Source organism: Falco punctatus, assembly GCF_963210335.1.
Source record: "Falco punctatus genome assembly, chromosome: Z".
Taxonomy (NCBI): Eukaryota; Metazoa; Chordata; class Aves; order Falconiformes; family Falconidae; genus Falco; species Falco punctatus.
In genome coordinates this window covers 2,645,429-2,669,561 of record NC_137586.1, presented here as the reverse complement: position 1 = coordinate 2,669,561, position 24,133 = coordinate 2,645,429, and the positions used below count along the sequence as shown (strand labels likewise).

The 24,133-nt window shown below is 43.5% G+C and overlaps 3 protein-coding genes across 14 annotated transcripts in view; all 3 read left to right on the top strand.

Annotated features, from left to right (window-relative positions):
• Positions 1 to 1,960, top strand: part of ME2 (malic enzyme 2) — a 37,147-nt gene extending 35,187 nt beyond the window's left edge. The window contains exon 16 of the mRNA XM_080371614.1: positions 68 to 1,960. Coding sequence (XP_080227740.1) covers positions 68 to 76 — 9 coding nt within the window. The 3' untranslated portion in view covers positions 77 to 1,960. The remainder of the gene's footprint in view (positions 1 to 67) is intronic.
• Positions 1,961 to 2,083: 123 nt separating this feature from the next.
• On the top strand, positions 2,084 to 7,404 carry ELAC1 (elaC ribonuclease Z 1). Of its 9 annotated transcripts, none has more exons than XM_080371643.1 (5): positions 2,437 to 2,527; positions 2,780 to 2,838; positions 3,693 to 3,871; positions 5,277 to 5,744; positions 6,362 to 7,404. In XM_080371643.1, the coding sequence occupies exons 3-5, from the start codon at positions 3,715 to 3,717 to the stop codon at positions 6,862 to 6,864; spliced, it is 1,128 nt and encodes a 375-aa protein (XP_080227769.1). In that variant the 5' UTR covers positions 2,437 to 2,527; positions 2,780 to 2,838; positions 3,693 to 3,714; the 3' UTR covers positions 6,865 to 7,404. The 9 variants fall into 9 exon arrangements, with proteins under 9 accessions (XP_080227764.1, XP_080227769.1, XP_080227768.1 ...); XM_080371642.1 differs by having other exon boundaries at positions 2,442 to 2,527; positions 2,780 to 3,018; XM_080371641.1 differs by having other exon boundaries at positions 2,472 to 2,553; positions 2,780 to 3,018.
• A 6,635-nt stretch (positions 7,405 to 14,039) lies between these two features.
• Positions 14,040 to 24,133, top strand: part of SMAD4 (SMAD family member 4) — a 29,193-nt gene continuing 19,099 nt past the window's right edge. For 3 of the 4 annotated variants that reach the window (XM_080371618.1, XM_080371619.1, XM_080371616.1), the window contains exon 1: positions 14,040 to 14,392. The gene's annotated coding sequence lies outside the window, so the exon portion shown is untranslated. Of the gene's footprint in view, positions 14,393 to 21,066; positions 21,217 to 24,133 lie in introns of all 4 variants that reach the window. The other variant, XM_080371617.1, reaches the window with a different exon arrangement.

Genomic DNA, 24,133 nt, shown 5'->3' with positions numbered 1-24,133 from the left:
ATTTTGTAATGCTACATACAGTAAATTAATCTTACACTGTTCTTTAAAAAAATTGTATTGCCTACAGGATGACTAGTGTTATAGCTCTTCACACAGCTCTGGTGACTTTTGCCCTCTGAATGGTATAGAAGTCTCTTTCATGCCTCTTCTGTGAGGATACTATTTTGGGTGTACAGAATGCTTCGGAGAGGATCAGGGACTCCCACTGAGGTCAGTAGCTCAGTCTTTTCCAGGACTGGTCCATGATTTGCTTCCTTAAAATCAACAGGAGCAGGACTGAGCCTCTTGGCAGCAATGTATAGAAATGTCTAGGGGAGGAGAAGAAAGGTAGCTAAGGGAGCACAGCCTTTTTTTTTATAAAATAACATGTGTTCTTGTTCAAAGATGTTACAGAGGTTTGTACGTTCCTGAAGCATACGTCTGCATGCCAACAAGTGACCTGTAGAGGAAGACTACTAAAATGTATCTGATAGATTTTTAAAACCCAGGTGTGACTCCTTGCCTAAGTTCTTGGTTATGTTTGTGAATAGTGATGTTTCATGATGTTGTGTTTGTTTTCCAGGCTTAAAACAAAGCAACACTTCATGCGCAGATTGGTGTTTAACAGGTTTCCTGCAGTAGGTGCGTGTCTTCCCTGTACTGTAGTTTCCAGCACAGTGTTTTGTGTGGGGGTGGAGTAACTCTGTCACACTCCTGTGGTAGTAACTGCAAAGATAAATGATACACCTTTTAGTTGTTCAGTAGCAGCCCTATTTGGTGACTATTCCTCCCTATGGGGTTCACTATTGTACAGCTCTAACTGAATTTTAGTTCAGCTGACTCTAGGGCTAAGTAGATCGAAGTTGTTTGTCTTCTGTTTGTTCCGGGTCTTCTTGACCTCAAAGGTGCAGATTTGAGCACCTGTTGTCATTTGGATAAAAGTATCTACAAGACTCTCAGATTGGACTGTAAGAACAGAACAGTTTAGACTCCTGTTGCAGCTGCAAGTGCTATTCCCGAGTTTAAGAAAACCACTGTCATTTTTTGGACTTTTTTTAAGATGATATGTGCTGCTATCCTGTTTCATAACAGCCAATACCTAATAGGCAGTGACTGGTGTTACATTGAATAGTGGAGCAAGGAGAAAATCTAGAGCAGCTCTCTAATTGCACCCACTTGGCAGCTGAGTTTGAGCAATGTAATTCAGCTGCTGCTGGTGAAGGGACATCTAGTTCTGTACGGATCTACCTTGACCTACCTACCTACTTGCAAAATACACATTACCATGGTATCAGAAAGCCTGCAGATATTCTGGGTGAACCACAAGGAAAATACAGCATACTTTAGACCTCTGCTTCCTACCATCACTTCCCCAATCCTAGCATTTGGTAGTGATGCAGCTTACTTGTGCCTGCTCCGGAGGAAGATATGCCAGCAGCTCCATCGTATGTGGGGGATCCAGGACCTGGTGGCACAGCAGACCATGGCTACAGCTCATGTAAAAAGCTTTCTCACGTTGGACATTTTGCTCATGGTGCAAGAACCTTGGGGCGTGCGTTAATATTCTGCCATGCATGAAGTTGGCGCTGGATTGAACTTCACTGTCCAAGTACCCTGGACTTACCCATCCTTGAAGCAGTTCCTTTGTAATGAGAATGGAAATAAAAGTACTTTTAGGACTACACAAACAGAGTAAGACGGCCAGTTTAAGTAATGCAGTGTCAAAAAAGGTATAGATGGGCTTATACATACCTACTTTACACAAATAAATGTAAGTCCACCGGAGTGCTTGTGCAAACAGTTCTTGCCTGCTCTGCCCGGGGCTGACTGTACCTGGAGGGTCATCGCTCAGCTGAAACTAAAATTGTATTTAATGTGAACTGGTTGGGGTTTTTCTTCTCCTTTCTAACGTTGTAATTCTTGGAATGTGTGTTCTGGTCTTCTATTTTCTTAGTAAAATGCACTCCCTTTGCCTAAATTACATTTGACTTTGTTTATTCTGAAAAAGTAACCCTTGATCTATACGGCATTGGTATGGAACTCTCTAAATCACTGATGTTTTGGGGTTTTTTTTCCTTTTGTCCCTTGCGCACCACCAGCAGACACCCCCGGGACTCAGGCTGTGCAATTTTATCCCCAGAACTGGTTCTTCACAGCATTTGTTGCCGGGAGGCCTGGCCCCAGCGGCCGGGGCCGCCTGGCTCCCCGTGGGGCCGGGGCCGCCCGCCTGGCGCAGCGCGGGGGCGGGGGGCCGGGCTTGGGCCGCTCGGGCTCCGCCCGCCGCCGCCCGGGGGAGGTAGGCGGGCCGCGGGGAGCGGGGTAGGCCGCGGTGCCGGACCTGGGCCTGGCGGCGGTCTGTTTGCGAGCTAAACGCTGCCGTGCCCGGGCGCGGCGGCCCGTGGAGGCTCGGGCCGTGCCTCACAAGCCCCGGGGTGGGCGGGCGGGCGGCCCGGCGGCCGGGGGGCTGCGGGCGAGCTTAGGCCTCGGTAAGGCTTTTAGCGTGCCCTGGCCACAAAGTAATAGCGTGATGCCTTAGACCAGCTGACAGGTTGTTAAATCTGTTTTTACGCAGGGGTAAAGGAAGCAAAACGTTTATTTCGGCTTTCTTTTGGGGGGGTGATGGATGTGCATTTACCCCTTCTCGCCCCCCCTCCCCCCCCGCCGAGGTCGGGTTGCACCTTGGTGTGCTTGGGAGGAGGCTGCTCGCACACCCGGGAAGAGGACTGCTTTCCTTCAGGGAATGGCGGCAGTGCTTTTAAAAGCAGCTAAACTGAGGCTTTATTGTTTGTTTGTTTGAAAGGCATCTGAAGCTGTTGAGGCACCTGGACTTTGAAATGAGGAAACACATCTGAAAACGGGGTAGGCGCTAAATCCAGGAGGAATTAAGGCTGGAGGTAGCACACCCCGTAAGGCGAGGCGGTGTTAGAGTTGTGCATAGGGAAGTTCTGCTCCTAATGCAGCTTTCCAAAGGTTGCCCTGCTCCTGCAGACCGGCCAGGCTCCTCATCTGGACAACACAGCAGAGACATAAACTACAGGGGTATGGCAGCTGACAGTATAGATCCTTCTGCTGCAGTGGGTGTCCTGCGATCTGTCAGGCAGCCTTCAGGCTACGTAAATGGTAGTTTTGAATTTTTCTCTTTGCCCTTATGAGAAGCCAAACAGGCTTTCAAGGGCACCATTGCAAAGGCAGAGTAAATCGGGTCACTCCTGTGTCTTGCGGTCTCTGAAGTTGTTTTGAGGGGAGAAAGTTTTTCCTCTCTGGGTTGCTGGGCTGCCTGCCCCTGACGTCCTGCCATGGCATTTAAATGTCAGCAGTGGCTGTTTGGTCTTAGTCGTTTGGAAAAGGCTTTTAGAGGAAAGCACATGCAGGAAAATGCAGTTTAAATTAAGTAAAGAAGAAAGAAATAATAGTGGGTTGAAAGGTTAGAGTGTTTCCAACTGGATAGGGCTGTTTCTTTAGGTAATGAACAAAGGTCTTACGTGTGGGCTGCGTGTTTGCAACCTTCCACTGACATAAAGAGGAACACTGGTAAATATTGTGTCATCTGAAAGTCATATCCTGCTCCAGGGAGGTTTTATTATTTATTTTTTCAAGGCGAGGGGAATTTGATCCTCACATTAAAGTACAGAGGATGCCTTCATTTAAAGCGAAAATGTTTGTTTCTTTCCCAGCATAAACATGTATGTTCAGCAGCTCAAAATCTCTTTCAGGTGGTGTACCGACGTACTCAGAATGTCGATGGATATAACTTTCCTCGGCACAGGCTCAGCATATCCCTCTCCAACAAGAGGAGCATCAGCATTAGTGCTTCGCAGGGAAGGAGAGTGCTGGCTCTTTGACTGTGGAGAGGGAACCCAAACACAGTTCATGAAGAGCCATCTCAAAGCAGGTTTGTGCTGTTGAAAGGTATTGTGATGAGGGAAGGGGGAAAGTTTCATAAGACCTAAACAAAATACTTTGTCCTCCTGCTCATGGTATTTGAATACATACTAAACATGCATGAGCAGCTGAAAGTGTTGTGTATGGGTGGCACTTGCTGAACCTGCTGTGCAGTAATCCTTGATTGCCCTTTGGTAAGGAATTGTGTTTGAGAACCAAACTCTCTTGAATTAATTTCTTGGGCTTTGTAATTTCAAACGTGGTCCACAGACCAGGCACAGCTTGTGTTTATTTGAAGACAGCTCTAGACAATACATGCTGTGAGTCTTCCTGTCAACAAACACTGTGCTTTTGTTGTCAGGTAAAGTTGTGTGTATCTGTGGTAACTTTTACATTTTGGCAAATAAAGTAGAAACCAAGTTTATCGTCAGTAGCTGTGCTTTTGCAGTCTACAGTGGCAAGACCAGTCTTCTGACTCGAAAGTTACAAAGGTGGAATTATCAATTATGAACAGAAAACCAGCTTCCTGCTCCTCCAAAATCTGAAGCTGTCAGGGGATTTAGTGGCCAAGTGAACAGACTAATTTTTACTAAATTTATGCTTTTTACTAAATTGTTCTTAAATCAAAACAAAGAGATTCTGTCCTTCCTATTACTTCGTCCTAACAGATGCTGGAGAAAATGCCTTACTGTATGGAAGTGGAGACTCAGCTAGGAGAGGAGACTAAGACAGCCTGATTTAAGTACACGTATCTGTAATGAGAGAAAATTCTGGGCTTTTTCAGTCTAGCAAAGGTAGGGTCCAGTGCCTGGGAGCTGGAGTGGAACAAATTCAAATACTAAACAAAACCCAGATCTTGTAAGCACAGTTTTTCATCTGTTAAACCAGCCAGACACCATAGTTTTCTTGCCTTTTAAAAAACTTCAAAATCAAAACTGGACGCTTTTTTAAAATTTATTTTTGATGATGTTAATTTCATGTGCTAAATTCAAAACTGGGAACAACATAAATTCCATGTTACGTTTCTCATTAGTCTACAGTTTCCATGTGATGTATGAAAGCACAACCACTTTCCAGCACTGCTTTGTGTTTTAATATGGCAGATGTCACCACTTGATTCTGTTCCATGCTTGTAGCACGTTTTGCTTAGAAGGAACTAAAACTTCTGTCTCAGCAGTCTTTTCTTGGCAAATCAAGACAAAATAAACCTTGTGTGGAAACTTACTGCTACTATGGAAGAAATACACTTTGTGGTTTGGGATTTATTTCTTGAACACTAGTTTTATTTTGATTTCCCCCTTTCGTTATTTCCTACTTCTTGCCAAAAAGCAATTATTTCTGAGTTGATACGGTGTTCATTTATTTTCCTGCCTTTTTCTGGTTTGTTTTTCTTTTCCTGTTGTTCTAATCAATAGGCAGAATTACCAAGATTTTCATAACTCATCTTCATGGTGACCACTTCTTTGGACTTCCTGGCCTGCTGTGTACACTTAGCCTCCAAAGTAGCCCTGACCCAAACAAACCACCTCTTGATATTTATGGACCATTGGGACTGCGAAACTTCATATGGAGGAGTATGGAGCTCTCCCACTCACAACTTCTCTTTCCCTACACTGTTCATGAACTGGTACCTACACGGGACCAGTGCCCCCCAGAAGAATTTAAGGAGTTTTTTCACTTGGACAGAGATGAGGTATCTCCCCAGGGAGCACAAGGGAGAATACTCCACTTGGATCCAGTAGAAAACTCTTACTTGCTGGTTGAAGACGAGGAGATAGTTCTGAAAGCATTTCGCCTATTTCACCGCATTCCTTCCTTTGGCTTTGTGGTGCAAGAGAAGCCCCGGACCGGTAGACTCAATGTACAGAAACTGAAAGACCTTGGTAACTATTTTGTCTTATTTTTCCTCTTTGTAATTGTTTAAATGCCTAAATGCATGTGTTCCAACAGAGTAGCAAGCCCAGTTTTCAGCAAGTGTAACAAAATTGGGTTCATAGGCAGTTGTAATCTTTTTATGACCACCTTTCTAGGGGTTCTAGCAAATTAGAGGGCCTGTATCTCTCTGTAATCAATTTAAACTCCATTTCCCATTTTCTGTTAAAGACATTTTAATACTTCACACCAATGCAGCAGTTTGGTGTGTAATACTAATACCAATTAATATTGAAGACCATTCTCATACTGGGAAGAGCAAACAAGTTCAGATGATAAAGTTTAAAAAGCACAATGTGGCTTTCAGGGAAATGTATGGCCAGTGTATTTGCATGACTTTATTGACTTTAATACGAAAAATACAGATTTTCTTCAAATACACTTCCTGCTGACATTATGGGCTCTTTATTTGTATGACGTATATGAAATATCAATTGCTATTTATATTGAGGTTGTATTTTTTCAGTGAGACAGCTCTGTGTATAGCATATCTCTTCTGAAGTTATTTTTTTTTTTAAACATGACATGCATTATAATACTTATGGGCTCTTTTGCCTTTATTTACCAGGAGTTCAGCCAGGTCCTTTATATGGGAAACTGAAGAATGGAACTGCAGTTGTTCTAGAAAATGGAGTAATGATTTCTCCTTCTGACGTCTTAGAAGACCCTATTCCTGGAAGAAAAATTTGCATTTTGGGGGATTGTTCAGGTGTGGTTGGAGATGCGGCCATGAAGCTTTGCTGTGAAGCAGATGTACTGATACATGAAGCTACATTGGATGATACCCAGGAGGAAAAGGCCAGAGAGCATGGTCATAGTACTCCAAAAATGGCATCAGATTTTGCAAAATTGTGTAAAGTTAAGAAACTGGTTTTCACTCACTTCAGTCAGCGGTATAAACCGGCTGCTCAGAGAGGAGAGGGGGACATGGACGTCACCGAACTGAAGCGACAGGCAGAGTCAGTGTTAGATGGTCAAGAAGTAACACTAGCTGAGGATTTTATGACAATAGAAATTCCAATGAAAAAGGAGAAACAGCGTGAGCAAGCTCTGCATGAAGACAAAGTATAGGATGGTGTTGGATAGCACTTAAAAATACTGGTGGTGTTTCTGGTACCATAGAATGACAGAATCATTTAGATTGGAAAAGAGCTGTAAGAACATCGAGTGCAACCGTTAGGTCAGCACTGCCAAGCCCACCACTATCCATAAGTTCTTTTCTGTGGCACGCAGAGAACTGTTGCAAACTGGAGAGGGTACTAGGTATGGTTAGCGTTGCTTTTGTAAAGGATACGGAAACATCTGGAATTAGGAACAAATTCATAACTGATGGTTTCGGACACCTAGCTTCCCCAGAAACTGAATGTGTAGAGTGGTGCAAGCCTTCACAGCCTTTTTCTTTTCAGCCAAGGTTTTCCTTGGACCACAGATTCCGGGAGCAGAGCACTGGATCATTTGGCTTAATACAGCCCTCTGGAAGGTTTGTTTTCTGCACCAGAATTTAAGATAGCTCACCTGTTGCAAGCTTTTGAATAACATCTATTTCAAACTTGTATACAGTATTTTGTAACTGTAAGGGGACCGAAACTAATAAAAGTAGTTATAACTCTGCCAAGTGTTTGTAACTAGGGGTGTTGCTATGCTTGAGTTGAGGAGCCCTTCTAATTCCCCCTTTGCATATGAAGTTTCCTCATAAATAAAAACAGTTCAGGCTTCCTATCAAAAGTGATTCTCTCTTAACAATTTGATTCATTTAAAGCTCTGAAGCGTGAGCACTAAGGTTGTATACCTGTTCCCTGCATCAGTAAAGTTTTGGAAGTATGCTTGAAAGTCTTTAGGCAGATGACAAGTCGTCTTTCCTAAAGTGTTCCTCCAGATGCATTTCCAAAGAGAAATTACCCTGATAAGACCATATTTGTGTTTGTAGAAGTACCACTACAGGAGGAATTTCACCTAGTATATAGCTCAGTCTGCAATGACTTTCAATTAAGGGACGTGTAAACCAACTTTATCTCCTTTTCTTCTCCCCTCAAAACAAACCAGAAGTTGGGAGTTTCCCAAATTCTAGCTCAATTTTCTGGGGGGAAAAACAAAAAAAAAGTAAAATCTACCCTAAACATGTTTCCCTTAGCATGGATTCCTGAAAGCTGAAACACTTCATAGCTCTTTAATATAAACACTGAAAACTCTGTCAGGTTGAAGTACAGCTGCTACAGTTTGTGCTTGTTCTTTTGTTGAGTTGATGGTAATACAGATGGAAAATGAATCTGTTTAATACACAGTTTCCTTCCTTGCTTTAAATGTCAAATAACAAAGCTCCAAAAAACTAAAACACTCCCACTTCAAGGAGCTCTCCCCTGAAAATGGTGCACTGCTCAAAGGTGGTTTGTGGACAGTGGTAATCCTCACCCAGACCAAGCTGGTGAGATGAGGAAGTTAAATCCTGCAGATAATTTTTCTATACTCTTGACATTTTCTTCACTAAGAGTGTGTAAGTAAGCAACAAACTTCAAAGAAAAAAATGAGTGTGATTTCCTTGCTTAATTTGATCAAATTGAATTCAATGTCTTATCCCCACCCTTCAAACAGACTTTTTACCTGTGGCTGTGGTAACTCCGAACTGTATTACATCAACATGAATATTTCGTGCTTCAAATGTAGAGGAACTCTTGGATTTCTTCAAAAAAAAAAAAAGTTGGGAAGAATTGCAAACTTGAAGAACATGACTTCTGAAGCAGAAACTCCCTGATTTCTTGTGACTTCTCTCTTAATGGTGAAAAGTGGGTAGAGTCTCCGGGTCATGCAATGGGAGATTCTCTCCACACACACACACACACACACACACACCAGTTGTTTTTCTTTTGTAAGATAAAAATCAATGGCAGGCACAGAGATCTTGATATCACAGTCTGCTTTGAATAGTCAAAAGCTGAACGGACTCCAGCTGTCATACAGGGAAAGAATAACTAACTTTGTTGTCCTGATGTGCTTTGCTACATCTGCTTCCACACTGGAACAACCAAAAATTCCTATTTCTAAGCCATTCACAGCTGTGATAATGAAGTTCAGGGAGCAACTTCGAGGCTTTGTGGAAATTCACCCAATACTACCTGCAAATAACAAATCAAAGGCTGGAAATAAAACCAAGGGACAATCCACAAGCCTATGCAGCCTGAAATGTGTGCACCCACTGCTGCAGCACATCTCCCTGCAGTGCTGGATGCTGCTGCTCCAAAACTGCGTTATCCATCCCAGCGGTAAATACATTTTTGTGTTCTTGTGGTTAGTGAATTGCTATGAATTCAGGAATATCTTCAGTTCCCATTCAAATGACAGAGGGTGTGGGTAGGTGTGTGAGATGCATCGATGGCACAGGCTCCCGGTGCCCCTGTGGTCCAGCTTAGTGTGCCAGCCCAGTGCTTGCCTGGTTGAACAACCACTGGTTCTTGCTAGCCTGCAAGAAGATGGCCTCTGGACTAATTTTTGGCTGGATTGCCAAGTTGATTAGCGAGCTGTCTTGCTGCACAAGTTGTACAAGGGCTGCATGAAGGAGGCTGCACAAGGGCTTGGCCAGAAATGGGGAGCTGCCTGGGACACCACCCCCACCTCCCCTTTTTAACAGTACTTTGCTGATACATTGAGTCAGTCCTACTGCATAGCTACATCCTAAATATGTTTTAGGATCTAAATCCTAAGTAAGAATAGGGCTGTTTAGATGAGGAACAGCAAGGGGAAGAGTGTATCAAAGCAGCAGATCAGGTCCTCTTCAGGTATTAGGTCTGGGGACTTTGTTGCACAGATTTGATGCGTTAGTGCGTTATTTATGGCAATTTATTCAGTCGAGGGAGGAAATGCTCCTTTTGTCTAAGCTGAGAAAAAGAGCTACAAGCTGCTTGGTCCGTATCGAAAGCCAGGTTAACTGTGTGGCTGTCATTTTTTGAAATAGTTCCTTTTGGGTGTGTTGTGGAATGAGGGTACATTTAGTGCTGGAGTTATGTGAATTTCCTGTATTTTCATTTTAATCTATTGTAGTAGTGGTAATCAGGTTACAGTTGCCTCTTTCTCAGCAGACCCATGTGTCTTTGCCTGCTGTGGTCCACTCTTCTCTCTCAGTCTGGATGCTAAATGACTTCAGAAATCGGACTGCTAGTGAGACTTGAATATTGAAAATTAATGGGAACATGTGTGCCAGTAAGGACTGAAAAACTTGGACCGTAAATTGTCTGCTTTCTCAATGAGTTTATCTTTCCATTAACCATTTGTTAATTACCTTGCCTTCAAATACATGTTCCTGAGAGTATTCCATCTGACAGCAGATAAAGGACTCCAGCCTGGTCCTGTAAGGACCAGGAGGGTGTTTTAACAAGTTCTGGGTATGTAAATGAAGATAGATTTCTTTTTAAGCTTCGTAACTTGTTTTAAATATTCTTCTGCTTTCCTGGAAGAGTTCCTCTAAATTTGGTTCCTTTTTTAGCTGGTACCAGCGGAGGGACGTGATAAAGTGCGAAAGAAGCTTTTTATGTTACGGGAAAGAGGAGGAGGGAGGAAATAAGACTTGAAGAGTTTTGTAACAGCGGAGATGGTTCCTGCGTTTTACATGTAGCTGCTAACGGAAGGGATGAGCACTGATCAAAGGGAGTGAGGGGAAATCTTCCTTCTGCTGAAGTCCATGTGAGTTTGCAAAGAAGGTTGAAAAATAAGTTACCTACAGCACGAAAAATAGTTTGCTGCTCCGAGTGTGGTGCAGTCTGCGCTGAGGATGGAGAGCTTGAGATCAAGTCTGAGCTCTAAATCCAGCTGGAAAAGGGATCCTTGATGCTCGAGGTGGTTCAGCCTTTGCTATCAACCATTCCCCATGGCCCATGGTGGGACGCTTCATCTGTCAATGCAGAAGAAACAACGATCTTCATTTGGGAGCATTTCTTTTTTTTAAACAGACTTTTAAAAGAATTTGCTTATACTGAATTATGTTCATTTATAAGGAAAAGGATATTAATTATTTACCTCAGATGGTTTCATTCTAGAAATCTTAATTTCTGGCGAGGTGGTAGGACTGATCCAGGTCTCACTGAAATCAGTGGTTTGGCACATAGTCACTAGAACAACTTAATGCATTTTTTATTAATAATAAAAACATATTGATTGGGATCTTGAGGTAAAACAAGTTGCAGAAATTTGATCAAAGTAACATTTTGGGGAGGGGGGTGGGGACGGATGCTAAACCACAACATGTTAAATTGATCCTGCTAGTCCCTGCATTTGATGTTTGAAAAATAAGTTTGAGTTCAAAGGTGTTTAGGTGGTTGGAAAAAGTACCATTTTGTCAGACATGATATCTCTGCAGCCTTTCAAAATCACTGTAATGGGTTGCAAAGGTCCTTCCCAGGTCTAATCGTTGCTGGAGCTGTTTGGCTTTGGGTAAATACCAGGTGAAACAGAACAAGGTCTTAAAAAAAAACATTAGTCTGGATGAGTTTGGTACAACGCTCTGGGTGATGCTCTGTTTGTGCTGAGAAAGGAAGATACTCTGAATAATTAGAAAAGATAAGGTGGGCACCTGAAGCAGATAAGGAGATCATCAAGTCAGGAAATCATTGAACAAAGAAAATGGAAAGGTCTACACCACCTAGGTTCCATCTATTGTGAATGGAATGATTAGGTGTCAAAATCAAATGAGTATGTATGTAAAGATGTTGCGTAACCTCTCACGAAAACTGTATAAAATACCTAACTTTTCACTGACAACTCGGGAGCTAGTCTGTCTGCTGCAAACCGGCCAGCTCCTCAATGTTGCACAAAATAAATACCTTTGCTGCTTAAAGACAAAATTGGTCTGTGAGCAGTTACTCTGTGCCGTTTTAGCATCAGAGGCAGCAGCTCAGCATCTTTCCTGGTGAAGCACCTACCCAGTGGTCACCCCAGTTTCTTTACAGCTCCCATTTAGTCCTTTCCTCCTGTGCTGGTGCTGGCTGGGGCAGGATTTTCTGTGTGTCCCCAGCAGCCACCGTGCACGGATGCTTGTGGACACTGCATTGAGCTTGGGACACCAGAGACTGATGGGGCACCTGCTCAATGGCTTGTGTGCCCCCAAATTCCTTGTTTCACCATCCAGTTGAGCAGGACATCAGAATGATTACTTTACAAACCTCAAAACAGAGATAGGTATAAACACAGAGTTACCGTGGCGCATACAGTACTTTTAAGATACCTAATCAGATTTGTTCAGATTTAATACAACATTCGTGCTATAGAGGTGAATTAATCCCACTACCCCATAACCCAGCTGCAGTTTGGGATTTCCTTGTTGAATTTGCAGCTTGTTCACACCTGCTTGTGAAATAAGGTGAAGGATTGCACTGAATTTCCCAACACCCTTTCTTCTCCCCTCTTAAAAACTAATTTTTTGCCTATAGAGATGGCTGCTTCTTGAAAAGGTGTTTTAATACCTAGTCAGTAACGGCATTTTGCTGCATCCCCATGGCCTAGGTGGAGCTCTGGTTCATGGTACGCCTTGAAAGCAAAGTAGGGCTGTTGCCAATGGACGGAAATGCCACATCTTGTATTTACACTTATTATTTGCCATTATACAACCAATAGGAAATCTGAAAATTATACTGCTCGGTGCTCAGCATTACCATTTTGCAGCTTTCATCCCTGTATTTGACCAAATCATCTCCTAGGATGAAGGGCTGCAGCTGGTTCTGCAAGCACAAGGGGGAAGAGACCCTTGCTTACAAATTATTAAATGATTTATATTTTTTTTAAAAGATGCACCTTGGAGAGGGAGGGGAAGCACTGCTGCGTAACTTGCCGGCATAGAGGCTGCTCTAGGCAGCCTGGAACCGTATCCATTTGCTGCACTGTAGTCCACAAGTCCTGCCCAGCACACGCTCCCTGTTGAACTGGAGTGCTCCTCTCCCGTCCGTAATGCTTTAAAAACTCTAGAAATAGATAATTTGCAATGCACTCAGCAAATCCTGGCGTGAAGAGGCTTCAATTACATCTACCCAGGAAAAGATGACAAATATAGCAGCATTTTACATTGCTTTTCATCACTAAGATCTTAAGGATGTGGAAGTGACTATAAATGATTTAATAGCGTGAGCAGGAAATTTTGGTATGGCAATATAAAAATTTTTTAAAATTTCCATCATTCTTATCAGAAGAGCTGCGATAACACCCCAGCACCTTGTGAAACACCCCACTTAATTTAGCAAAAATTATTGCATTTTGCAGTGGATATGGTATTTCATGCACCTTTTCCTTTCTGCCTTGCATTCGAACGGTGGTCCAACACCAAAAAGGTAGAACGATGTAACTTGCTAATTTAAAAGAAGTATTCTCCTTTTCAGCTGGATTCCTTTGGAGAGTTTGCTTTTGCTGGATGAGATGATGAGGAATGGAAGAGTTGTTGCATTTGTTGGGGTTGGATTTGTGGAGCTTTGCAATTTGGAGGTTGCATTTGTTGGGGTTGCATTTGCAGGGCGCTCAATTTATGGGGGTTGCATTTGTGGGATTTTGCACTTGTGGAGGTTGCATTTGTGAGGCCGTGCATTTGTTGGGGTTGCATTTGCAAGGCTTCCAACTCCCGGGTGTTGCATTTTTGGAGTCTTACACTTACGGGGGTTGCATTTGTGGGGTTTTACATTGATGGGAGTTTTATTTGTGGGGTTGTACACTTACAGGGATTGCATTTGTGGGGTTTTACATTGATGGGGGTTGCACTTGTGGCCCTGTGCATTTGTTGGGGTTGCATTCGCAGGGCTTCCAGCTTTCTGGGGGTTGCATTTGTAGGGCTTTACACTTCTGGGGGTTGCATTTGTGGGGCCGTACATATACAGGGATGGCATTGTTGGTTTTTTGCCCTTACGGGTGTTGCGTTTGCGCACCTGCGCGTTTGTTCGCGTTGCATTTTTGGAGCTGCGCCTTTTTAACGGCGGTGCTCGCTGTCCCGTCCCAGGAGCACTACCTGCGCCTCCCGGCGCAAGCGCCGCGGCCGCCGCCCGCCGCCAACCACAAAAATAACCCCCAAACGTGCCCGCCCGCCCCGCTATCCGGCCACCAACCACAAAAATAATCCCCAAACGCGCCCGCCCGTGCCGCTCTCCGGCCGCCGGCGGCGCGCCAACCGCGGGGCGGCAGGCGGGCGGGCGCGCAGGCGCAGGGGCGGCGGGTGGCGGCGCGGAGGCGCGCGCTGTGGCTGTGGCGGCGGCGGCGGCGGGGGGGAGGGACCCGGATGTCGCGCATGCGCGGCGGCGGCCGTGGAGCGCGAGCTGCCGGAGCTGCGGCGGCACCACCACCACCACCACCAGGAAGGCGGCGGGGGTGGCGACAGGGACGGCCGTCACAGGGCGGCCGCGTGGCCCCCCACCCCGTGCCGCGGGCCTGTGAGCGCCGGCCCGGCCCGGCCCGGCCCGGCCCGGGGAGGGGAGGGCGGGGGGGGCGGAGGCCTGGCCCGCTCCGCCGCACCGGGGCCGGCTGAGGCGAGGGAAGGCCCCCCCCTCCGTCCTCCTCCTCCTCCTCCTCCTCGCCGCCGCCCCTCACCACAGCCACAGGCCGCGCCCGGAGAGCGGCCGCTCCGCCGCCGCCCGCGGCCCAGGTAACATCCGCTCTCGGCTCCCGCCCGCCCGTCGAGGCCGCCCGCAGCGCCCCCCCCTCCCCTGGGGCCGCGCTGGGGACGGGCCGGCTGCCGCTCCGGGGAGCCGGGGCAGCGCCCCCCTCCACCCCCGGGGGCTTCTGCTGGACCCCGCCGCGCTGGGTGCCCCTCGCCTCCCTCCCCCGCTTCCCCTCGGCGGCAACAACAACAAAATTCCAGCCGCCCCCCCCACCTCCCCCGCCGCCCCTAAACTTTTAGTGGTATTTTTAAAAAGCAAACCCTTGTGCCCTCCGGTAAAGGCTGGCCAGCCGGCCTGTCCCCAGTTCAACTTCCCTGCGCCGCTGCTGGTGCGGAACGCGCTCTCCCTGCTCTCTCCCACACGCTGGAAAATGCCCTGGATGGTTTTGTTGGGAGCCGCTTCGCCTTTAGTGCTTTGCAATCTGCCATCTTTGCCGTAACAGAGAGCTTTGCTTTTAGCCGATTGCCAGGGCAGCGTGGGGCTGCTCGGCGCCAGGGGTGTGAATTTAAGATTATTCCTTCTTTCCTGCTCTTCCTTCCCATCCCGGGTGCTGGGGATGTGGGATTTTGGGGAGGTTTGTGACTTGCTGGGTAGTTGAGCCTTAAAAAAGGTTTTGCCACGGAAGGCTGATTAATTTCTGGGGTAATGTACTTGTGGGTTAGGTATGTTATTACTCGGAGCCCAAATTGTGCTACTGCAAACCAAGTGTTCTAAAACACAGACGGTCGGGGTAGGATCGTGGTGTCTTTTGCCACCGCTTCTCAAATTGTCTTGGTTAAGAATGGTGTGCCACTGTCAACAGGCAGGAGCGATTTCAGACTCTGTGCAATAGCTGTCATCTTTTCAATTTTAAGACGGTTGTACTGTTGTTACTTTGTTCGGTAACGTAGGTAATCCCATGCAAGGTTGTTGAATTAGCTCTACTGCCCTCTAAAACTTCACATGTTTTTGTACTCCAGTGTCATGATAAGTAGGCAACTTGTCCTTCTGGCCCTCCTCTTATCTTGGCCGGATTGCTATTGGAAGGGGTTTCTTCTCTTCTTCTCACTTTGCATTTTCATGAACCTCTTTTGATTTGCTTGTTGCATAAGTATGCGTGTTTAATATTGATATGGAAACTTTTATTTCAAAGAGCTGAAGCCTAAAGAGAAGCACTAAGTGTCTCAAACTGATTAAAATTCCTTTTTTAAGTAGATGGCTCTTTTACATAACGCATTCAAGTGCAGCGAAGGCAATAGGGATATGAGGTTTGAGAGGGTATCAACAGATTTAGTGGAGAACAAAGGTGCTGAGAGCAGATAGCTTGTTCCTGGTGAGGGGCAGCCTTCGCCATGCTGTTGTTAAGGTCCTGCTGGAACTTTAGGACTCTGTTTTCTTTTGTTGTTAACCTTGTGAAAAACTCTACTTTTGGTTGGGGCTGAAATTTTCCGTGCTTGCTTTGCCCAGAGGTGATTTTTTTTTTTTTTTTAAGCTTGAACAAATGCAGGGAACATTATCCCTGTGCAGATAACATCTGTTCTTTATTGTAATCTAATACACCTATTGCTAGGGTATCGAAACATTATGTACAAGTGAAAAATCACACCAATTCTGCCTGAGCAAGGTTCGACTCTTCCTTTTATTGCTTGGCATAGCCACAATTGTTTCCTCTGTTTGTGAGGTTTTGACAAATTACTATTTGTCCTTGTTGAAGGAAGCCTTCTGCAAGAAGATGGGTCTTGCAGGATCCTCTGAGGAAACGTTCAGGTCAGGTTTGCTCTGTCATTCTACAGCAGGGACTTACACCACCTGCTTTCTGAACCTGCCGTTCCCAGGTTTTCATCCCCTCCTTACCTCTGGGTGCTGGGATGAGGAGAGGATGACCTCTTGCTCAGGGGGGACGCCAAGGGTGCCCTCTGGGAGGTGAGGTAGTGCAAGGCATGTATGTCTGCGTTGTGGAAATAGATCCAGTTGCAGAGGAGTTTACTGCCCTTCCCATGCTCATGGCATGATAATGTGCAGTGGTCTTCCTTCTCTGACCATACAGAAGCCTGTATTGAAAAGAGGAGTGTTTTTTTCAGCTGCATACTTTCTCAAAAATGAAAAGTAGAGAGAGGGAAGGGGAACCAAAATGAAAAATGCAGCTTTCTAGGATTTATAATGTGTGCATATGTGGTCACATCAGCATAGTAGTGCTACCTTTTTCATTGTGTCCTGCCCCCCATGCATTCAAAGACAAGATAAGGATTTGGATGTCGTTTTTATTGTTGTAAACATTCCTTGAACGAGATTTAAACCCCTCAAACCGTGTGCAGCAGAAACGTTTGCTGCATTTACAGGATCAGTCTGTTGCTTTTGTAAAGTGCTTTTGAAAGCAGTTGAAGTGCACAGGTGGAAGCTGAGAGGAGTAAAGATGCTGAGCGCTGCCATTGGGCAGTTACATCAGATCAGTTTCTCTCACAAAGAAATGGCTGCTCGTACTTTTTAACCATGGATTTATGGTAGGATGAAAGAATTGCCACTCAGAGTTGTCTTAAAACTCTTCTCCAGTTCCTTTTGTGCTGTCACATGTCTTCAGTTTTTTTGTAGCTACTGACAGTGAGATGAGCAGAATTGATACTGATGATTCAGATACACGCACAAAAATAGTATTCTCGGGAATGTTAGCTCTTACTGTACAGAACAGTGTGAGTGTAGTACATTCTTAGTACTCTTTCTCTTGTTCTTTAATGCTAATTGTTCTTATGTCTACAAACATTTTGTTCCTGTTCACCCTTTGGGCAAGCAGATAATAGTCTAACGTGCTGGAAAGTATCTGCAGTTTAATCACTTATTCATATCTTCATCAAATCATGAGCTGCCTTTTGTTTTATTGGTTTATGGATTTTTCTTTATCATGTTTATCATAAAACTTCTACCACTGCATTATTAAACAGCAAAACTCTGGAGTAATGTTTTGGTGGTTAAAAGCTATCAAATCTGTATGCTGCTTTTCTGACATCTTTGTGTTTGTCTAATTTTGGAGGTAACAGCTTATGCAAGAGCCTTACTTGTCCTTTATTCATGTGAAATGTTCTAGCAAGATGTCAATTTGTATGCTGTTCTAATTAGCCAGTTCGTTAGCATTGCATTTACTGCCTGCTATCAAAATGCTGGAAATCTGTGACTGGCATGGCTGTTACTGGTAAATCGTGCTCCCAGAGCATCAGTGGCAGCTTCAAGCAAATAGCTCAACTATTCTTATTTTATCTTAGATACATTTTTCAAGAAATTACCATCATATTTGCAACTTGGATATATGTTTTGGCTCAGATGTTAGGAGCTTTTTTTTTTTTTGAAGACCATAGTGGTAATACTCACTGAAGTCATGGCTCATCATGAAGGATACTTTGTCTGCAAATTTGCTGACTTGCTTAGACCCTTCTACAGTGTGTTACAATGGATAATGGCCAAGTTATCTTAAGATTCATAGCATAGATAGAAATCCTGTATTGTACCTGGTGAAGGCTGTTAGGCACACTTACTTGCTTTATGTTACTGTCTTTAGCATCCCTGTATGTTTGTAACACCAGCCATTACATGAATATGCCAGGCTTATGTATTTATGTGCATCACAGAGCATTTTTGCGTAACTGTTGCTCTATGAGTTCTCATAAAACACACATAAAATCTGTGTTCCTATTATTCAGAATAGTTCAGTTAGCAGGGACTTAGAGCGCCCATGTGTTGAGGGTCATTTGAAATGCTCTGAGGTGACACAGGACTGTTGTCTGATTGGTTTGTACAAAAAGATGGCAAATCTCTCTCTGTTTAAAAGGCTTCCTGAGGCCCAAATGTGTCATCTGATACTTAGCAGGTGTAAATTTTCCTCTTTGATTTTAACTTTGCAGGCTGGTTGGATTCCCATCACAAGGGTTTATTTCAGGCTTCTTGTGCATGCAGTTGCAAATCCATCTCGCATTCTTCATTTGCTTCTGGTGTGTCGGTATATGCTGCGCATTCCCCTGCCTCCCCCATTTGCCATGTTTATCTGCCTTCCCCACCAGCATCTCCAGACCTTCAGTACCGTGTCTGTGTCTGGAACCGCTTTTCTGAGCTGATCTGAAAGACTGCTTCCCTTTCTCCCTCAAAAGCTTTTCAAAGGGCCATTGCTGCCCTGACACCTCCAGGAACTCTAGTTCTAGTTGTGCCAAGGCTATACTACATTTTTAAACATTTTTTTCCCTTTAAATACAACACTTCACAATTCTTAGCATCTTAATTTTTAAAACAAAGTGTTACTTGATCACTCCTAGTCATGGTACTTCTCATGTAATTTGTCCTGCAAACAGTGAAGTCTGTCTCTGAAGAGCCTCAAATTGTCTCTCGTTTGAAAAATACCTAGTTTGCTGTAGAAACTTCATTAATATATGCTAAGAAAGTGACATGGAGTGGGTTTTGGCCTTTTGCCCATGTCTTAAAGTAATTATTCAGTGGCATTTGGACTGTCACATTTTTAGACTGAGTTTCTTGGTGAATTTGATCCCTCTGCAGCTGCGATTGGCTTAAACCCTACTGTAAATGAGTAGGGTAGTGTATCATATCAGCATCGGGCCTGGATTAACCATCTTGCCCATGCTGTTGGATTGCTGATTGCCTGGATCATATTCCTTTGGGTTACATTGCTGACTTCCAGCTCCATCCATAACCGCCTGGTTTGTTCGCGTAAGCGTGTTATTTCCTTTTGATGCCAAAACGGCACAGAGTAACTGCTCACAGACCAATTTTGTCTTTAAGCAGCAAAGGTATTTATTTTGTGCAACATTGAGGAGCTGGCCGGTTTGCAGCAGACAGACTAGCTCCCGAGTTGTCAGTGAAAAGTTAGGTATTTTATACAGTTTTCGTGAGAGGTTACGCAGCATCTTTACGTACATACTCATTTGATTTTGACACCTAATCATTCCATTCACAGTAGATGGAACCTAGGTGGTGTAGACCTTTCCATTTTCTTTGTTCAATGATTTCCTGACTTGATGGTCTCCTTATCTCCTTCAGGTGCCCACCTTATCTTTTCTAATTATTCAGAGTATCTTCCTTTCTCAGCACAAACAGAGCATCACCCAGAGCGTTGTACCAAACTCATCCAGACTAATCTTTTTTTTATTAAGACCTTGTTCTGTTTCACTTTTCCTGTTTGGGATCGATCGTTCTCCCCAAATTGCAAAGTGGCTTTTGTGGGAAGAGAGGGGGAAGATAAGTGACTTGTGAGTGTAAGGTTGTTCTTAGTATGTAGAAAAGAATGTGAGTTCTTTTTAAGAAATCTGGATTTGTAAATCCTCAGCAAATTTCAACCATGTTAGAGTATTGGTAATGGGAATTGTTTGGAGGAAGGGATTTTTCAGGTAAGTTTAAAAACTGACTTGACTGAATGGCTAGGGCATGCTGATGAGGCTTTAGATGGAGTCTTTGTATTCTTTTTAGCAGCCTTTGCCCTTGTGTCTCAGTTGAGCTTCTGTATGACTGTAGTAATACCTCTGTAAAAGCAAGGAAATCAAGTCCATGTGTTTTTTCTAACTGTGAAAAGCAGAAAAACTTCATTTTCTTTTTCCAAACCCCTTCTACCTTCTTCAGACTATGTGCATGTCTGCCTACATCTGTATGCGTCTGGATGCTTTTCTGATGAAGAATTTCAAACTGGAATATACCTCGGCAACTCTCGGGTGTCATGTGAGGCCTTCCAAATGATCCTGTCTCTTAAATACCTAGTGTGCTGCCTGAAGAGTTGCTGCAAGTATTTGGAAGTCATGGCTTGTGCTGTTTTTGTTACCCTGGGTTTTTGGCATGTAAAAGCACTTGTTCTTAAGCTGTGCTAGCTTATGATACTATCTTGCTGGTGCAGCTGAAGAGATACTGGCAAAGAATCTGGAATATTAATTTTCTGTTCCATAAATATGTTGGTTATCCCTTTGGGTGAGATCTCATGAGCTTTTTGTACTTTGCTCAGGTTTTTTCCTAGTTGATCAGGAGCACCTTGCTTCCACAAGTGGGAAAGCTCTTCTAGGGCTCTGAACTAGCTTTTGCAGAAGATGCTGAGCATTTAAACGTGGTCTCTGTTTTGTAGTCATGCTAGTAAAGTCATCGCTGTTTTGAGGGAGAAAGTGTAGTAGCAGTTGATCTGAGAACAGTGGAACAGTTTGAGTCAGTCTGGTGTTTATTTTGCTTTCCTGCTCATAAGATAAATGTAAGTGCAATGAGGGCACTAGTGTGAGAGCTCACTAATGTTACTTCCACGGAGATAAGTCAATAATATATTTGCTTTTAGTTCTATGAGGTAGCATACTGTTACGGATGCCTGTGTTTTTAGAATCTATTTATATTGTGCAGGTAACCACTTCTGGCAGAATTATCCACAGACATGAAAATGAGGCATGTGGCACCAGTGTTGCATTTTTAATTTTAGACAGCTGCTTCATGGTTTGAATTTCATTGCACAGGCTAGAAAGATACTTCACCCTTGAGCAAGGCGTCGGTGGGAAAGTATGTATGGAAGAATTAGGATGTATTTGTTCAAGTCTGCATCAGTCTTGAAGGATTTCAGTTAATGGTTACTTATCACTTCTCTGAAATAGCAGCATGTTTGCCACAGATCATCAAAGGTGTTTCTAATTACCTGGCAATCTTAACTTCTTTTGTCTTTCAGATTTATCTCGTCTTCAGAGGATCTTACTCTTGTTCCCATACTGTATGGTTCCAATGCAGGCTACTGCAGAACACTAGCTGTTCACTTGTTTCATAACCTCCCTGTTAATACTTTGTTACTGAAATACCTGACTTGCTAGAACAGAATGAGGTACTTCTCTATAACTTTGTAACTTGTTAGCATTTTACTTTAGCCTGTCTGGATTCCCCCCCGCCCCCCCCCCCTTCTGTGTTCTGCTTGCATCACGCTATAGCAAAAGGGAGAGAAATACCTTTTTGTTCTTTGGTAGGTAAAGCTGAGAACTTTACTACAAGTGCCGTCTCCTGCTGCTGCTTTTCTCATGTTCACTGTCTCTTCTCTCTGCCTCTTTTCCTCCAAAGCATGCGCTCCCCCATTTCTGTTTCCATGAAATCCCTGGCTACGAGGGAAGTAGATCTTTGTTCAGTGGATTTGGCCCTACCTGCTTCAGTAAAAAATCTGAGCTTGAGCTGTAGTGTGGGATCACCTCCTTGGGTGGGCAACGTGCTAAGGAATGAACTTGAGGTTTCATGCTCGCATCAAGGAAACATCAAATCACACAAGCATGCTGCTGTTTTGCAGAACATCTAGCACTCCATGTCTGAGGGCATGCTGGGACCTTATCTTCAGAGGCATCTTCTAAAAATACAACGCATTAAGATTACATTTTGCTTTTATTTGCACACACGAAAGTAATATAGTAAGAAGGTGTGAAGGCACCTCTTGAATGTGTGACTCAGAGATAGGCTTGTAGAGCTATTTTGTGAGAAACTGAATTGGTGGCACGTAAAAACTTGGCTTGTCTGCAAAATACAGTAATGCTTCTGGTGCTTTGGAAGAAATACGTCACAGCGTTTGTCAATACGTGCCAGATAGCTGCCGACCTCACCCCCTCTTTCTGGGGATGAAAATGGCCAGATTAAATACAGCATTTCTGCAGATGGGGCTTCTAAAGGGAGGGTTTTGAATTAGCGTGCAGTTACGCATCAACAGTGTGTAACAGTATTCAAAATCCTAAACAAGTGGCCTGGCTTTCAAAAATGCTGAACAGTCAGAAGCTCCCGTTGAGCACAGTGGCAGCTGAGGGGTGACTCAACATTTCTGAAGATCATTCCGCTTAAATAAGAATTTATTTGCTTGCTCTTAGTCTTCCAAAAGTCAGCAAGCAAAATTCTCATTCATGGTTTTAGGGGTGTAGAAGATAGAGCTGCCTGTCTAATTTTAAGCATCTCTTTATTTAAAACTCTTTGGCTAACAGCTTTCTCAAATCAATTATTTATGATTATTTATGTATACCTATCTGGGATGCTGTTTTATATTTAAGGAAAATGATGTTCTGTTCTGTTTTAGCTGGCACGCTTTTATGGATTTATGCGAGTGTAGGTTGCCATGGAGAATGACTGGCAGGTTAAGCTTGACTTTTAAAAGAGGCTTATTGAGTTGAAGTGAAAAAAAAAAAAAAAAAAAATTGAGAGAGAAACTTTTAATAGCTAGGTAAAATGATCTTACTCAAAATTCTAGGTAATTGTTCTCTTTTGGGAGAAATTGGGTCCAGAAGCATCCTTACAAAAGAAGAAAACTGTTGAAAATGGAGGTGGGGGGATTTGCGATGTGGATTTTTTTCCAAGTATACCAAAGGATGTTGTATTCAGGTTGAAACTGGAGAAAATATAAAGTAGGGAAGACTTTGTTTCCTTTTATAATTGTGCTGGATTTCTGTTACAATATTCCTTTTACAAGGAGGGAAGCCATACATTCACACTGTAATTTGTGTGATGTGCTAACTTTCTAAATTAACATCCCCTTCATTTTTGTGCAACACATTTGTTTCCAATAAATACTTGCCTCTGCTGTACCTCTGTTACTGCACTGGAATTTTCCATGTTATTAGGTCTTTGACTGGATGCGTTCCTTGGATACTATGAAGAAACTTTTTTCCCTTAACCATTAAAATCAAATATACTTTATTTACATTGCCAAGAATGACAAACATGTTATTTTCAGAAAGGCTTATATTTTAAGCTTACTCTGAAAATGTAAATGCAGTAAAATCACTTAGGTGGATTTGCTGCCACTGTTTTAAAGTCAGTGCACATAGTTGGTAGAATGGTGTTAGTGGATGACTACCTGAAGCCAGAGCTGCTTGAAGAACCAAAGTAGCTTTTTGACAACATCAGACTCCTTTTCTGTGACCGCATGAAACCTGTGGTCCTATGTTTCTGGAGAAAGCAAAGCAAAGTGTAGTAATTAGCTCATTCAGAACTGAGAAAATCAGGCCAGCTCTTCTAATTTGTGAATTAAAGGAAACTTCAAAAGGATGAGGTCTCTTGGCTTTGGGAGGGATGACTTCATGGCCAGAAAACCACTGCAGGTTCTTAGCAAATGGAGTTTAAAGGCCAAATGTGTTAGGAGGGTCTTATTCCGTATCTTACACGTAGTGTAATTAAGGCAGTTCCGTTTGAGACAGTTTGGAAGTGCGTTTTTAGTGACTTCAGTTGATTTGTCTTGATCCAGAAGAAGCTGGATCCAAACAAATAAAGGCAACTTTGCCAGTTGGGATTTTCATATGTAAAGATACACACAGTACTACTTTACATAAATGTGTATTAAGCTAATGGCGAGGTACAGAAGAGAAACTGAGTTAGTCTGAGGTCAGAACATAGCTGAACTATTTGAACAGGATTATTAACTAGAGGTGACAGATGATTCTGGTGTGCATTCATGCTTCTTCACTATTCAAATTTTGTTTAAATTGATCCCCTTGATTCCCAGTCAGTACTTCCACTTGGTTTCATCCTACCTGATTAAAACTTAAGAAATCATTGTCACTGTTCTCCTTTTCCTGATTCAGAGCCTGTTCATCTAATAACCCTACCTTTCTATATGTACATACTATGTGTACATGTATATAAACTATAATCTTTAAATATTGTTGCTAGGGGAAAAAATAATCTTATATCTAAAACTTTGCAAGCAGTGTCTTAAGCATGTTTTAGCTATCATGGGACAAGCAATGCAGTTTTTCATGTGCTTTTAATATCCTGCACTT